This window comes from Sparus aurata, chromosome 3, assembly GCF_900880675.1.
Source record: "Sparus aurata chromosome 3, fSpaAur1.1, whole genome shotgun sequence".
NCBI classification, from domain to species: domain Eukaryota; kingdom Metazoa; phylum Chordata; class Actinopteri; order Spariformes; family Sparidae; genus Sparus; species Sparus aurata.
Window position 1 is genome coordinate 6511574 of NC_044189.1, and position 12235 is coordinate 6523808.

General features: G+C 43.7%; 1 protein-coding gene and 1 long non-coding RNA gene across 7 annotated transcripts in view; one reads left to right on the forward strand and one right to left on the reverse strand.

Annotated features, from left to right (window-relative positions):
• Positions 1 to 10097, forward strand: part of pou2f2a (POU class 2 homeobox 2a) — a 76683-nt gene extending 66586 nt beyond the window's left edge. For 4 of the 6 annotated variants that reach the window (XM_030412578.1, XM_030412579.1, XM_030412577.1 and 1 more), the window contains 11 exons: positions 170 to 439; positions 560 to 674; positions 915 to 1006; positions 2315 to 2572; positions 2667 to 2808; positions 3155 to 3303; positions 3436 to 3633; positions 3743 to 3791; positions 4385 to 4532; positions 5294 to 5367; positions 7530 to 7912. In XM_030412578.1, coding sequence (XP_030268438.1) covers positions 170 to 439; positions 560 to 674; positions 915 to 1006; positions 2315 to 2572; positions 2667 to 2808; positions 3155 to 3303; positions 3436 to 3633; positions 3743 to 3791; positions 4385 to 4532; positions 5294 to 5367; positions 7530 to 7912 — 1878 coding nt within the window. Of the gene's footprint in view, positions 1 to 169; positions 440 to 559; positions 675 to 914; positions 1007 to 2314; positions 2573 to 2666; positions 2809 to 3154; positions 3304 to 3435; positions 3634 to 3742; positions 3792 to 4384; positions 4533 to 5293; positions 5368 to 7529 lie in introns of all 6 variants that reach the window. The other 2 variants (XM_030412576.1, XM_030412580.1) reach the window with 2 other exon arrangements.
• LOC115579090 (uncharacterized) lies at positions 4391 to 8763 on the reverse strand. The gene is made up of 3 exons (XR_003983587.1): positions 8718 to 8763; positions 7173 to 7936; positions 4391 to 4528 (listed from the first exon to the last, which is right to left on the reverse strand). It is a non-coding gene; the product is annotated as an uncharacterized LOC115579090 (long non-coding RNA).
• Positions 10098 to 12235: the final 2138 nt, after the last annotated feature.

A 12235-nucleotide genomic window follows, 5' to 3' on the forward strand; every position in this document is an offset into this window, starting at 1 on the left:
TCACGTGTCCTTTCATTCAATCATACTTCCACCTGTTCATAAACTCTCCTTTTGTCCTCTCTGCATGTTTACACCTCCCTCTCATATGCCATCGCTTTCCTCATTTCTGTCACTGCCATCGCCCTCTTCCTCCTCCTCCTCCTCCTCTTCCTCCTGCTTATCCCCCTAGCTTGCCGCTCTCCTACCGGCTCAGCAGCAGCTGCTCCTCCAACAGGCTCAGGCTCAGCTCCTGGCGGCCGCCGTCCAGCAGTCAAACGCTGCCCACGCCGCTCACGCAGCCCACGCCGCCGCACAACATCAAGCCAACCAGCAGCAGCAGCAGCAGAACCAATCACAATCCCAGCAGCAACAGCAGCAGCAACAGTCAACCAAACAGGAGCAAACTATCCAGGCCCCACCACAGCTGGCACTATCGCAGCCAATCCAGCTCACAGCCCAGGTACAAACATGTTATTTCTGACTTTTTTATTAAGTGTTCACTGTGCAGTGGAGATAACCTTTTAACTAGATCTCTGTGCTGTATATTGAGACATTTTTTTTTATTTATTTTTCACTGCAGGACATCCAGCAGCTGTTGCAGCTCCAGCAGCTGGTGTTGATGCCAGGTCATCATCTCCAGTCTCCTGCCCAGTTCCTCCTGTCTCAGCCAGCACAGGCCCAGCAGCAGCAGCAGGGTGAGGGCAACGGAGGAAACGTCTTGTCTGATGATTATAATAAATACATCACAGAACAGTTAATCTGAAGAATAAAAACACCACTAAATATTAATTTTAACAAAAGCAAATCAAACATCATTTTACAAGCCATAAATCACTTTTTCTAGCTTTGGTTGGTCTTTACTGGAGTCATTTGATAATTTTATTGACTGGTTGATTGATTGTTTGGTTTGTAATCAGTCCATCTTCCTTTCACAGGTTTGCTCTCGACACCAAATCTGATCCAGCTACCTCAGCAAAGCCCAGGGGGGCTACTGACAACCCCACCTCGCCTGGGACTCCAAGCACAGGTAGAAAATCTCTTTTACTCCTTTTACGCTGGACAAAAAACCCACCCACACCTGGTCACATCTGGCTTTTCTCTTCCATCCATCTCTTTTTAAAGCAGCGCTCGAACTTCATTCAGTAGCTGCAAGTTTGCAAGAGAGACTGAAGTATAATATGTAAAAAAACAAACTAGTATTCGAACAATGTGTCTGATTCAGAATTTAAATGATTTTAAAACACATTCTAACATCTATGTAGTCTGGTGATTTATATGATCTGCTACTTTTTACTGTTCCCTGCTTTTCCGACGCATTTGTGGTGACACACAACGGAAAGAAGAAAGAAAGGCAAACTTGGTACATGAGGGAGTGTGTGAAAGAGAACTACAGACCTTGACTACACAACAAGCAGGAGGTTTTTTTCATGCATATCAAACAGATGTTGACTCTGTGCGCCACAGTGCACCTGTCAGACTGACATTCACCATTATCAGCCATCATCTGCTGCGAACCACCTGCAGAATACAAAACACACTTGACTTAAGCAAAGTCACTTTAAACAAATACCTGCAACTATCTGTTTTGCCTGTATGCTAAAGGAAAAGGTCAAGGTAGCTGCTCAGAACAAAATATATTCACCTCAGGTTCTTTTCATTATAGAATCCAATGAGGATCTTGTTCGTGTATTCTCACTCAAGTCAAAGAGCTCACCTTGTGTCCTCAGCCTTTATCTTCTATAACATAATGCATGAATGCATCCCCACACGCCAAAGGGGCGTTATAGATTTTTCATTAAGCTGTGATGAAGTCATGTCAAACACGACGGCAGGGGCTTCTGCTTGTTCATGTATTTTATGCACAGAGATGATGAATGTAAATGAGGCGTGCAGCAGCAGATATCATGCACGATTAGTTGATACTCACAAAAGCTCACAGGGTCAAATTCCTGCTTTGACGTACTGTGTGTCTTCTTGTTGTCAGCTGACCTGAGGCAGGCTGAGGTCAAACTCTGTTTCCAAATATTACATTTGTAGTATTTTCATCCTGCTTAGAATACAAGATGGGCGTGTTGCACTATGCCTGTCAGATCTATGTTATTTGTCAGGTCAGCCTGGGTCAAATGATTATTTTCTTATGCATGTTTCCAGCTGATTACTTCATATCTATTCACTACGAGTTTATTTCTATTCCTGCAAAGTGAAAATGATATTTTTCCTGAAAATGATTTTCCAAACCTTTTCAGCTCTGTCACACGCAGGGTTTAAGATTGATTTAATTTCTTGGGTCTCACATGCTCAACCCCAGGTTTTGTTTATCTTCTCCCCATCACAGAGGGAGAAGAGCGGTGATGTCGTCGGTGGAAGCAGTGGTGCGGGCGGCTCTATAGTCGCCACCAGCAGCAGCGGTGTTGGTGTTGTGACATCCGTAGGAGGAGGATCAGCGTCCAGCAGCACCATGGCTTCCTCACTGACATCCTTGACTTCCGGAGGTCACGGGGGTCACCTGGGGGAAGAGCCCAGCGACCTGGAGGAGCTGGAGCAGTTTGCCCGCACCTTCAAACAACGACGCATCAAGCTGGGATTCACCCAGGTAAAAGAGAGAGAATGGAGAGGAAGCTTAACAGGTGTGCGTGTCTGTGTGTGCCTCAGTCTAATATCTGACACTGTTTATCTGTCTCTGTCAGGGAGACGTCGGTGTGGCTATGGGCAAACTATACGGCAACGACTTCAGCCAGACCACCATCTCCCGATTTGAAGCACTCAACCTGAGTTTTAAGAACATGTGCAAGCTGAAACCGCTGCTCGAGAAGTGGCTGAGTGACGCAGGTAAACATCCGAAACTTATCAGAGCAGGTGTCCTTATTTTGGTTGACAGCGAACACACATCTGTCATTTATTTGATCTAAAATGAGGCCGAGATTTTGTTTCGGAAAAGAAAAACGTTTATTAGCTGCAGTCATTCAAATTGCAAGGCTTTAAAGTTTGAGAAATTACCCTTTGAACAAAAAAAAAATGATGGAAACATTGCTTTGACTCTAAATGTCTGTTGAAAGAATTAAAGTTTTTTGATAATATGGAACAAACCATTCTTATCTTCACTGCTTTTCTATCCGTTGGCCTACATGTCTTCATCTCTCTGTCTCTTTTTTGTATTATGTTGTCTCTCTGACAGAAACCATGGCAGTGGACAGCATGCTGCCCAGCCCATCTTCTCTCTCCTCCCCCATGTTGGGACTCGAGGGTCTACCCGGCCGACGCAGGAAGAAGCGCACCAGCATCGAGACCAACGTGCGAGTGATTTTAGAGCGCAACTTTAACATGGTAGGAGACTTATTTACCAAAAAGACTAGCAAAATTGCACCATAGTATACACATTTAAACATATTTTTAATTTGTAGCTAAGATCTGAAAGGATTGAAATTGTGTCTGACGTTGTGACGTTTTCCTCCTCAGAACCAGAAGCCTACCTCGGAGGAGATCCTGCTCATGGCGGAGCAGCTCAACATGGAGAAGGAAGTGATTCGTGTTTGGTTCTGCAACCGCAGGCAGAAAGAGAAACGCATCAACCCCTCCAGCAGCACCACCCCTCCCTTGCCCAGCCAGACCTCGCCTGTTGTGACGCACAAAGCCCCCTGCTACAGCCCGCACATGGTACAGTCCACCGTGAATCCACTGACCCTTTACCACTTAAAGTTGACCTGATAATTGTTTCACAGATGGACGGATGGAAGTATTTCCTGACTTCTCTCTCCCTCTACAGATATCGAGTCATGGTCTGTCCCAGGTCACCACCAGCCTCAGCACAACAGGTGAGGTGTAATTACTGTTTGTGCCTGTGTAGAGTCTCGTCAATAAATAATTAAAGGTTAGCGCCGTGCTTCTCCGTTATGTTTTCGGGACCCTGAGGTCAGTCACAGGAAGATTAAACTGGTCCTGACATTATTTGGTAGAAGTTGATATTTCTGTATTGTCGCCGGTTTGATGAAACGCTGAAGTATCATCACTTTGAAAAAAATGATTTCTGTGAGAGAAAGATTGAAATAGAAAACAACGACGTTTTTGTTGACAACAACATGGAAGCACTGGTCCCATCTTGAGTTGTTTACCTCCATGAGTCATAGAGATTTATAGAGCTGGGCTGCAGTGTGAGTTATCCCAGGCTTCTCAGATATGACAGATGGCCTGACAGGTAACAAACACAGCTGGAAATTTATTGGCCTGTTGAGCCGAGGCTAATACTTTTGAAACTTCTCTGTCCAGTCTGAAGTTGAATGGAGTTAAAAAAGATGTTTATAAATCTCCAGGTCCTGACTGTTGATGAAGAACTGTCACCAAATTCAGTAATAACGCTGTAACTCATCCGAACATGGCAACAATACCCCTCTTCATCTGCTCTCCTCAGCTGCCAGTTCATCACCGTCAGCATCCTGCCCCATGACTCCCGTCAGCTCAGCTGCGATAGGCTCCACCTCCTCTGCTGTGACTCCGCCTCCTCATAGCACAGCCAGCCCCGCCCCAGCCAGCCTCGGGGCCCACGGGCTCAACACTGGGTGAGTGTAAAAAACACGGTGATCATTACATTACAAATACTTGCTTATCAACTATAGCAGAATAAAAAAAATAAAATGTTGGTCTAAGAAAACGCATTGAATTAAAATACAAGTAATGTTTCATTTAAAAGATAGATAAAAATCTATACAAGCTGATATTTGTGTGTTTAATTCAATTTATTGTGTAAAATATATCAGGGTTTTTTTGAGCTGCTGGTCAGATAAAGACAAAAATCTGAAATTTAATAACCGTTTGTTGGAAATTGTGTTTGGATTTTTCACAGTTTTTCATATTTTATAAACTACACAATTAATCTAACACATAATCAATTGATGATGAAATGTATCAGTGGTTGCAGCCCGACAGAAGAAAATAAAAGACCAACTCTTCGTAAAGGTCTAATTTACTCCTCTACATTAAAGCAATATAGTTTTTCAGTGTTTGTTATTGGATTCAGACTTCAACACTCGACAACCTGGAATGAAAAAAAATGTTAAACTTTAACTGAGACACAGAAATCTGTGGTATTCAGCTGTCGAAGGTCTGTAAAATCTGCTGTCACACAGGTTTGACTGCAGTTTCTGCATGTTGATCATTGAAAACAAACATTCAAACTGAAGTACGCGGACGAGAAGCTGCCGGTGCCTCAGTGACATCATGTAACACAGGACAAGAGACAGAACTGATAAGAACATTGATTTATGCCAACTCTTTCTCTACGTCTGTGTTGGTGTGGATTTGTGTTCCATCCACATTTCAGGAACACAATGATGGGAGTAAGCACAGGGATGAACCAGGCCCTCCTTGGCAGCAATCCCCTGGCTACCATGCAAGGTGTGTGTGTGTGTGTGTGTGTGTGTGTGTGTGTGTGTGTGTGTGTGTGTGTGTGTCGGTGCATGCAGCCTGTACCCTCCAGCTCCGGCCGGTCTTCATGAGTCTCCATTTCTAAAGACCACTTCCCATTTCACCCTTCATCCATTCTGTCCAAAATGAATTCCCTTGCAGCCACACTCCTCCTCCTCCTCAGCACAAACTTTCTGAATCGCTCAGTATGGTGAAAGATTCAATTTGATTCTCGTACAGTAGCCTGCTATTATCACAAAGTGACAAGAGCCCCTTATGGCGAAGCTTAGGGAGGCCAAGTCAGCTTACAGTAAACAGTTGAACAGGCACAATCCCCTCCCTCTCAATATCAACGCCTGGTGGCTAAATAACCAGCTTCCAGTCAAAAATTCCCCTTTTTATAAGAGATGATCTGCCGCCAAATCAATTAAGCATCACAAATAAGCTTCGTAGAGCTCAGCTTTGAATCCGTCCCTTGGTCCATCTCCCTATAGCGCCGATTCAGACCTTCCTACTTTTCTCCTGCTCCATCGGGCGTCATTCAGAGCCGGCCTCCTCCAGGCCATGTGCTGATGAGAAGGATACAGTCTGTTATGGAAACTGCAGCTCTGGCACCGTCGGCTCTGATAGAGTTTTAGGTTTGACGGAGGGAAGAAAGAGGAGCCTCGTGAAAAGAGGAGGGTTGACGTGAAAGGATTTCTGCTTTGAATCCCTCTGGGGCCACACGCGCTATGAATGTTTACACTCACGGCGCGGTAATGGATAAAAGCGTCAGCTATTACACTGGAATTCAAAAGTCAGCGGGTGTCACTCTCTGTTAAGATGGAGCTCTGACTGACAGACAGGCTGTTCTGCCGAGTTTACTGCAGATATTTTGTGGAAAAGTACAAAGTCTTCACAGTTTTGGGCTGATACTTTACACTGAGAGATAAAACACTACACAAAATGAGTCAGGGATATTTTAGTGTGACATATCTGAATTTTTTAACTCCCCCAAAATCATGCAACACATGTCATTTTTTGTGTTAAACAGCACTCATGTATTATAAAGGTGTGCTGAGAGTCTCTTCCATGTCTTGGTGTCTTTACTGACGTGCTGCTTCTGCTCTGCTTTGAGCTTTACACACAAAGCACAGGGACTACACGGTGCTTTCAGGTGCACGTAACATATTCTGAAATCTACATCACTTTGTAGGGCGAGATGCGTGGCTGCCAAGGGGACTCAGAAATATATACTCAAGGGCCTCAAAGTTGCTTAAAACAGGAGAGCTTCTATATGAGTTTGGTATTGTCATGTCATGACTTTTTTGTTCTGTGATTACAACATTCTGACCCGATCCGTTGCATCCTGTAGAATAATAAGCTGGTTGTGTGCATGTGTAGTAAATAATCCTCTCTGTCTTCATCCTCTGCTGACCATCATTTGTCTTAATTATTCGTTACCTCCTCATGTAAACAGAACATATTCATTTATAAACGGTCTGTTCACTCAAATTACAAAAAAACATATTTTCTTATTTATCTCTCGTGGTATCTATTCATGCAGATAGTTTCTCTTTATCTGGGGGGTTTTTTAAGTAGCGCTCACAGAATTGAAAAGTGAATTATCCTTCAAGGACTCACTGTGTCTTTGTTTAATCCTTCAAACAAACAGTTTAGAAAAGGAACAAGTTTATACTGCAGAGATGATTCTGAGATATATTTCCATTGTGATTTGGGTGAACCACATGACTGTAAATGATTTATTCTTAAACTGCAGATAAGATAATGTGTATGAACTGTTTGTATCCACTCACTCATCATCTTTATCTCCACCATTCAGGTCTTAAATGTTTAAACTGTTCCTGATGTGTCTGATGTCTTCACTGTGAACCATCTCCGCCCTCTACATCCTCTTCACTGCCTCTTCTCCACGTTTGTCCTCCTCTTCATCGTCTGTCACTTTGCATTCATCACTTATTTGTTATTTCTCTTGAGTTTCTTTCATCTTTTTGTCTTTCCACATTTATCTTCCCTCTTCCTCCTTTTTCCTCTCCACCCTTGTCTCATTTCTTCCTCCATCTTTCTCCTTCCCTCTCCACCCTCGTCCTCATGTCCTTCCTCCATCACTGTCCACACTCTTACCCTTGTCTTCCTCTCTTTCGTCCCTCCAGCCCTGGCAGCCAGCGGTGGTCAGCTGCCCATCTCGAGCCTCGAGGGGGCAGCGAGTCACATGCTTCTGGGCGGACCTGGGGGTCCAGCTGTCCCCGCTTCTCTCCGCCAGTCCCTCTTCCTCAACCGCCCCACCCTCCTCCCCATGGTGACCGGTTCCATGGCGACAGCCACCACGCAAGCCATGGGACTGGTAAGTGGCGGCAGCAGCAGTGGGTGCGGCCCGAGGCCTCCGTTCTCCCACTCTCCACCCCCTGGCGCCAGTGACCTCATGAGCCCGACCTCGTGCCATGAGGACTCGGCGTCTCCTTGCTCAAGCCCCGCCTCGTTCTGTTCCTTCAGTGAAGCCTCACCGCCGCCCCTGGGAGGGGCCATGGCCGAGTGATCCCTGACTGACAGCCAAAGTATCCTATCAGGAGGACGAGGAGGAGGAAGAGGAGGAAGCAGAGCGTTAAAGGAGCTTTAAGAATCTAAATTTACAACCTCGCCTTTCAACCAAAGCCATCTCTCTGTCTGATCCATCTCTGATTTCATCTCTCTCTTTCTCCGCCTCCCCGCTGAAATCTTCTGAAGCCAAAAATATACACAGATGGATGAGGGGAGGAAGCAAAGAGAGAGGGAGGATGGAGAGGATAGAGAGAACTGCAGAACGGAGGGGGGGAATCTGAAACCAAATAATGATCTTTAGCTGGAGAGGTGGCACTGAGGAAACGGACACCACGCTTTTTATCAGCTGGAGAGAACAAATGAACTCTTTGAGGGCAGGGATGAGAAGCGAGACTGTGTGTGAGACATGGGAGGCAAAAAGAAAAGACTTGTTTAACAAGCTTGGAGGGTCGTGTGTGGTTGCAACCAAATCTTAAAAAAAAAAGAAAAGATGCGAGAAGAGAAACACACTTAGAAAGATGAAAACCAAAATCTCCAAATACCAAAAACTGAAAACCAAAAAAGACATAAAAACAACAAACGGAGAGAAAAGCTTTAGTTCAAAAAGACTTTTGCATTCTGATCTGTCCGGGATCAGTTCAGCACTCCACTCATGACAAACATTTTCCATTTCAGTCAGTCAGTCAGTCATTTTTCAGTTCAAGATTTACAAAACATCTATTTTTCAATGATTTTATATTCACCGCTTTTAATACGTAAGATAAATTTTTACAGCTGGTCCCACCTGCAGAATATCTACCTACCTCTTTACAGCTTTACAGTGTGAACCCGCCATCCATCGGAACAGACGGTGTTTGTTTTAACCAGCCTGGGGTGGCAGACGGGTGGGGTTTACCACTATAATTACTATAGCATCAGGTAAGGTGCCAATCCATACAGACCACAGTATAAAAATAACTTCTGACATGTTCTCCTGTGAATGCTGGAGCTTTTTGGTATTCATGAAACACTACTCTGTGACTTACCCACTCGTCTGGCACGTGAATAGGATGAAATCAACTAAACATGTTGGGAAAATCCCATTGGACCCCCAGGTAGAAAGTGGTTGTTTAGCTTTAATGTCAACTTTAAAGATCGACACGGACTTCGGGGATTATTTGCATCTTAATTTGTCCGTTCGAAAAGAGCATTTCTGTCAGGATTTTCATTTCCATTATCGTCGTCATCGTCATCATCATCGGTATTCTCATTGTTTGTTCAAACTACACAGAGGAAACACACCACAGGCAGATGTGGAAAGTCTTGGGATTATTTCTTTCAGCATTATTTGCCTTCTTTTATTTATTATCGCCGCATACACACCCATCCCATCATCATGTCATCCTCCAGACTGCTCATCCACCACCAGACAGTCACTCTTGGATACCAAAGCATCGCCTCTGGCTGCGTTGTCTCTGGATTCGCCCGGGAGACGAGTGTCCAGACAAAACCTCAGCAGTGTCAAAGGAATAAAACACACACACACACACACACACACACACACACTACAAGCATAAGAAAGAGTCCAAACCAAAAAAAAAAAGAACAAAAGAAAGAGGTGAAGCACCGGCGTTCCCCTTACTGCCCCCAAACCCCTGCCCTCCATCCCTCCCTCCCATCTGCCCCTCTCCTTTGTCTCCAAAGATCAGATCAAAGGGCCAAAAGAAAAGAGGAGAAGAAGAAGAGGAGGAGAAGGAGAAGCGGTCAGGAGCGGAGGAGCCAAAGGTATGAAAAGCTGCAGGGGGAAAGCATGAAGGAGAAGAGGAGGAGGAGAAGAAGGAGGAAGAGGAGCAGGAGGAGGTGCGCTCGAAGCGGCGGACCAAAAAACCAAAAAGTAACCCAAAACCAAAAGCTACTACTACTGCTACTAGTTATGTATGAGTGACTGAACTGTAACTAAACCAAATACAAACAAAGAGGGGGAGGACGAGGGGAGAGAAGGGGGGAGTAAGGCCCTGTCTGTCTGTCCGTCTTTAGCTGTGATTGCTGTTCTTGTATCGACAGACAGAAATCGTTCCCTCTCACCCTCCGCCAGCGACCTCGGCTTTGTTCTCACTTTCTTTTTCCTGGATGGATAAAATATGGAATAACCTCAACGAAAACTGACTTTGAGAATATATATATTTTTGTTTTTGCTTTCCATAGTGTGTCTGTTAATGATGTATGGATTCGTCTCATTGCTTTCTACTTATTATGCGGCGGGAGGGAGGGAGGGATGGGGGAGGGACGGGAGGGGAGGTGGCGGGTTTCGGCGACACGTTGTCTATTTTCATATCTTCTTGTCTCTTCGGTTGTGCTCCGGGTTTTTTTTTGTTTTGTTTGTTTTTCTTCATGGTTGGAAATAGCTGTGAAAATGTAGCTTCCAAGATACAAAAAAAACAAAGTTTTTTAGTTGATCCAGAATGTTGTGAAAAAGCCAAAACTGAAAACCAAAACTTTTTAGACATACAACCAAACCAAATAGAACAACCAAACCAATGCACAAGCTGTACGAGTGGCTCAGCTGGTGTGTGTGTGAGAGAGAGTGTGTGTGTGTGTGAGAGTGTGTGTGTATACCTGCATGTATGGGTGTGTGTGTGTGTTTGTGTGAGCATGTGTCGGTATAAAGTTAATTCTCTTGCATACAAACTAAAAACACAAAACACTGTTTTCTGTTACAAAAACATGTAATAATGTCGCTCGATGCTTCAGAAGCTAAACTCGTTTTCAACCTGGACCGGTTTCACACGCGTCGTCTCCAACGTGAAGCGATCTAAGAAAGATCAGCACACGAAGCAGCTTCTTCACCGTTCATTTGACATTTAGTATATTAGTTCATTTATGCTCTTACACCTTTCATTATTTATTGGTTAGTGGTTCGGAAAACATCATAAATTGTCTCCACAAAGACGGCTGGCGATGCCCAGAGGTCGTGTTAAAAACATGTGGCTTTGTCGCCACAAACAAACCTGTAGATGTCTCGACTCTCTCATGAAAAATATCCATTTTTGTTGCCACAAAGGCTGAAAATTGTCTCAAGGTCACATAAAGGCATTCAGCTGTGTGACGCTTACAAATGTTGAAACACCATCTGTTTAGTTTGCAGAAGCATTAACGACAACACATGGTGATAAAACTTCGCCTATAAAAATGTTCACTGTGATCAAGAAAGAAATATCTCTAAAACCAGTGGAATACTTTGATTCTTCATTTGATTTCAAGCTAAATGTTGCTGAGTGACGGAGGAAAACGACGAGGTCCAGGTTGAAATCAGAGCTGAGCTTTGATAACAGGCACTGAAGGCAACCAATGATGAAGATGATATGTGGGAGGGACGCGGGGGGACGCTGACGTCTGAGACAGATTAAAGGCTGTTAACGTCCACTTTTAGAGGGAATGTATCCATTAGTTCTTCTAGGTTTTTGTAGGGGGAAAATAATCTATGTTCAACTGCTCTTACTTGTTGCTGATGTATAAAAGGCTGGGACTATTATCCTTTGATGATGACGACCGAAGACGATGACTTGATTTAAGAACCAAAAGCTTTAAAACTCTTTATCTCTCACGGGCTCTTTGTTGGAAAAAAATATTTGTATTTATTGTATGAGGGAGGTGTGTGCTTTTTTCGGGGATTGTATTTATGAACCTCTTTGTCTCTCACCTTGTTTATTTATTGATTCTTAATTTATGTATTTATTGGATTTCTATTTATGTCTTTCTGGATCTTTGTAATAGTTTTTTCAGGGGTTGTTGTGAGGCTTGTGTCTGCAGAGAGGGGTGTTCTTGAGATCAAGACAAGAAGAGAAGATGCCAAACGAATGTTTTCAAAGAAAAAAAAACAAACCTAAAGACTGTTGTGACCTGAGACAGAGAGAGAAAGTAGCAGGGAAACTGTGACGGAGGAAAATGACATGTTTAAACTATGATCATCGTGAAAAAGTTGTGTTTTGATTCAGATATCATGCAGAACCTGGAGAGTGTGTGCCTGTTTTATCATCTTCAGTCAGTGATTTTTACAGCCCAGTAATACTGATATACTGATTTATTGTATTTTGTCAGGTTGCACCAGCTCTTTGTTAGCTCACAGTTAGCTTAGTTTGTTTACTAAGTGAAAGGTTAACATATCACTACATTAAAACTGGTTGTCCCACAGAAACTGGATCTTATCTAGAGATCATTTGTTAGAAAATGTTTCTATCCTGCAACTGCCAGCTGACAGAACTAACGGTAAAGGAAGACACAAATGTTAGCTTGCTAATACATTAGCCGTAGAGACTGACAAGTACTCATCAAACCTAAAAAT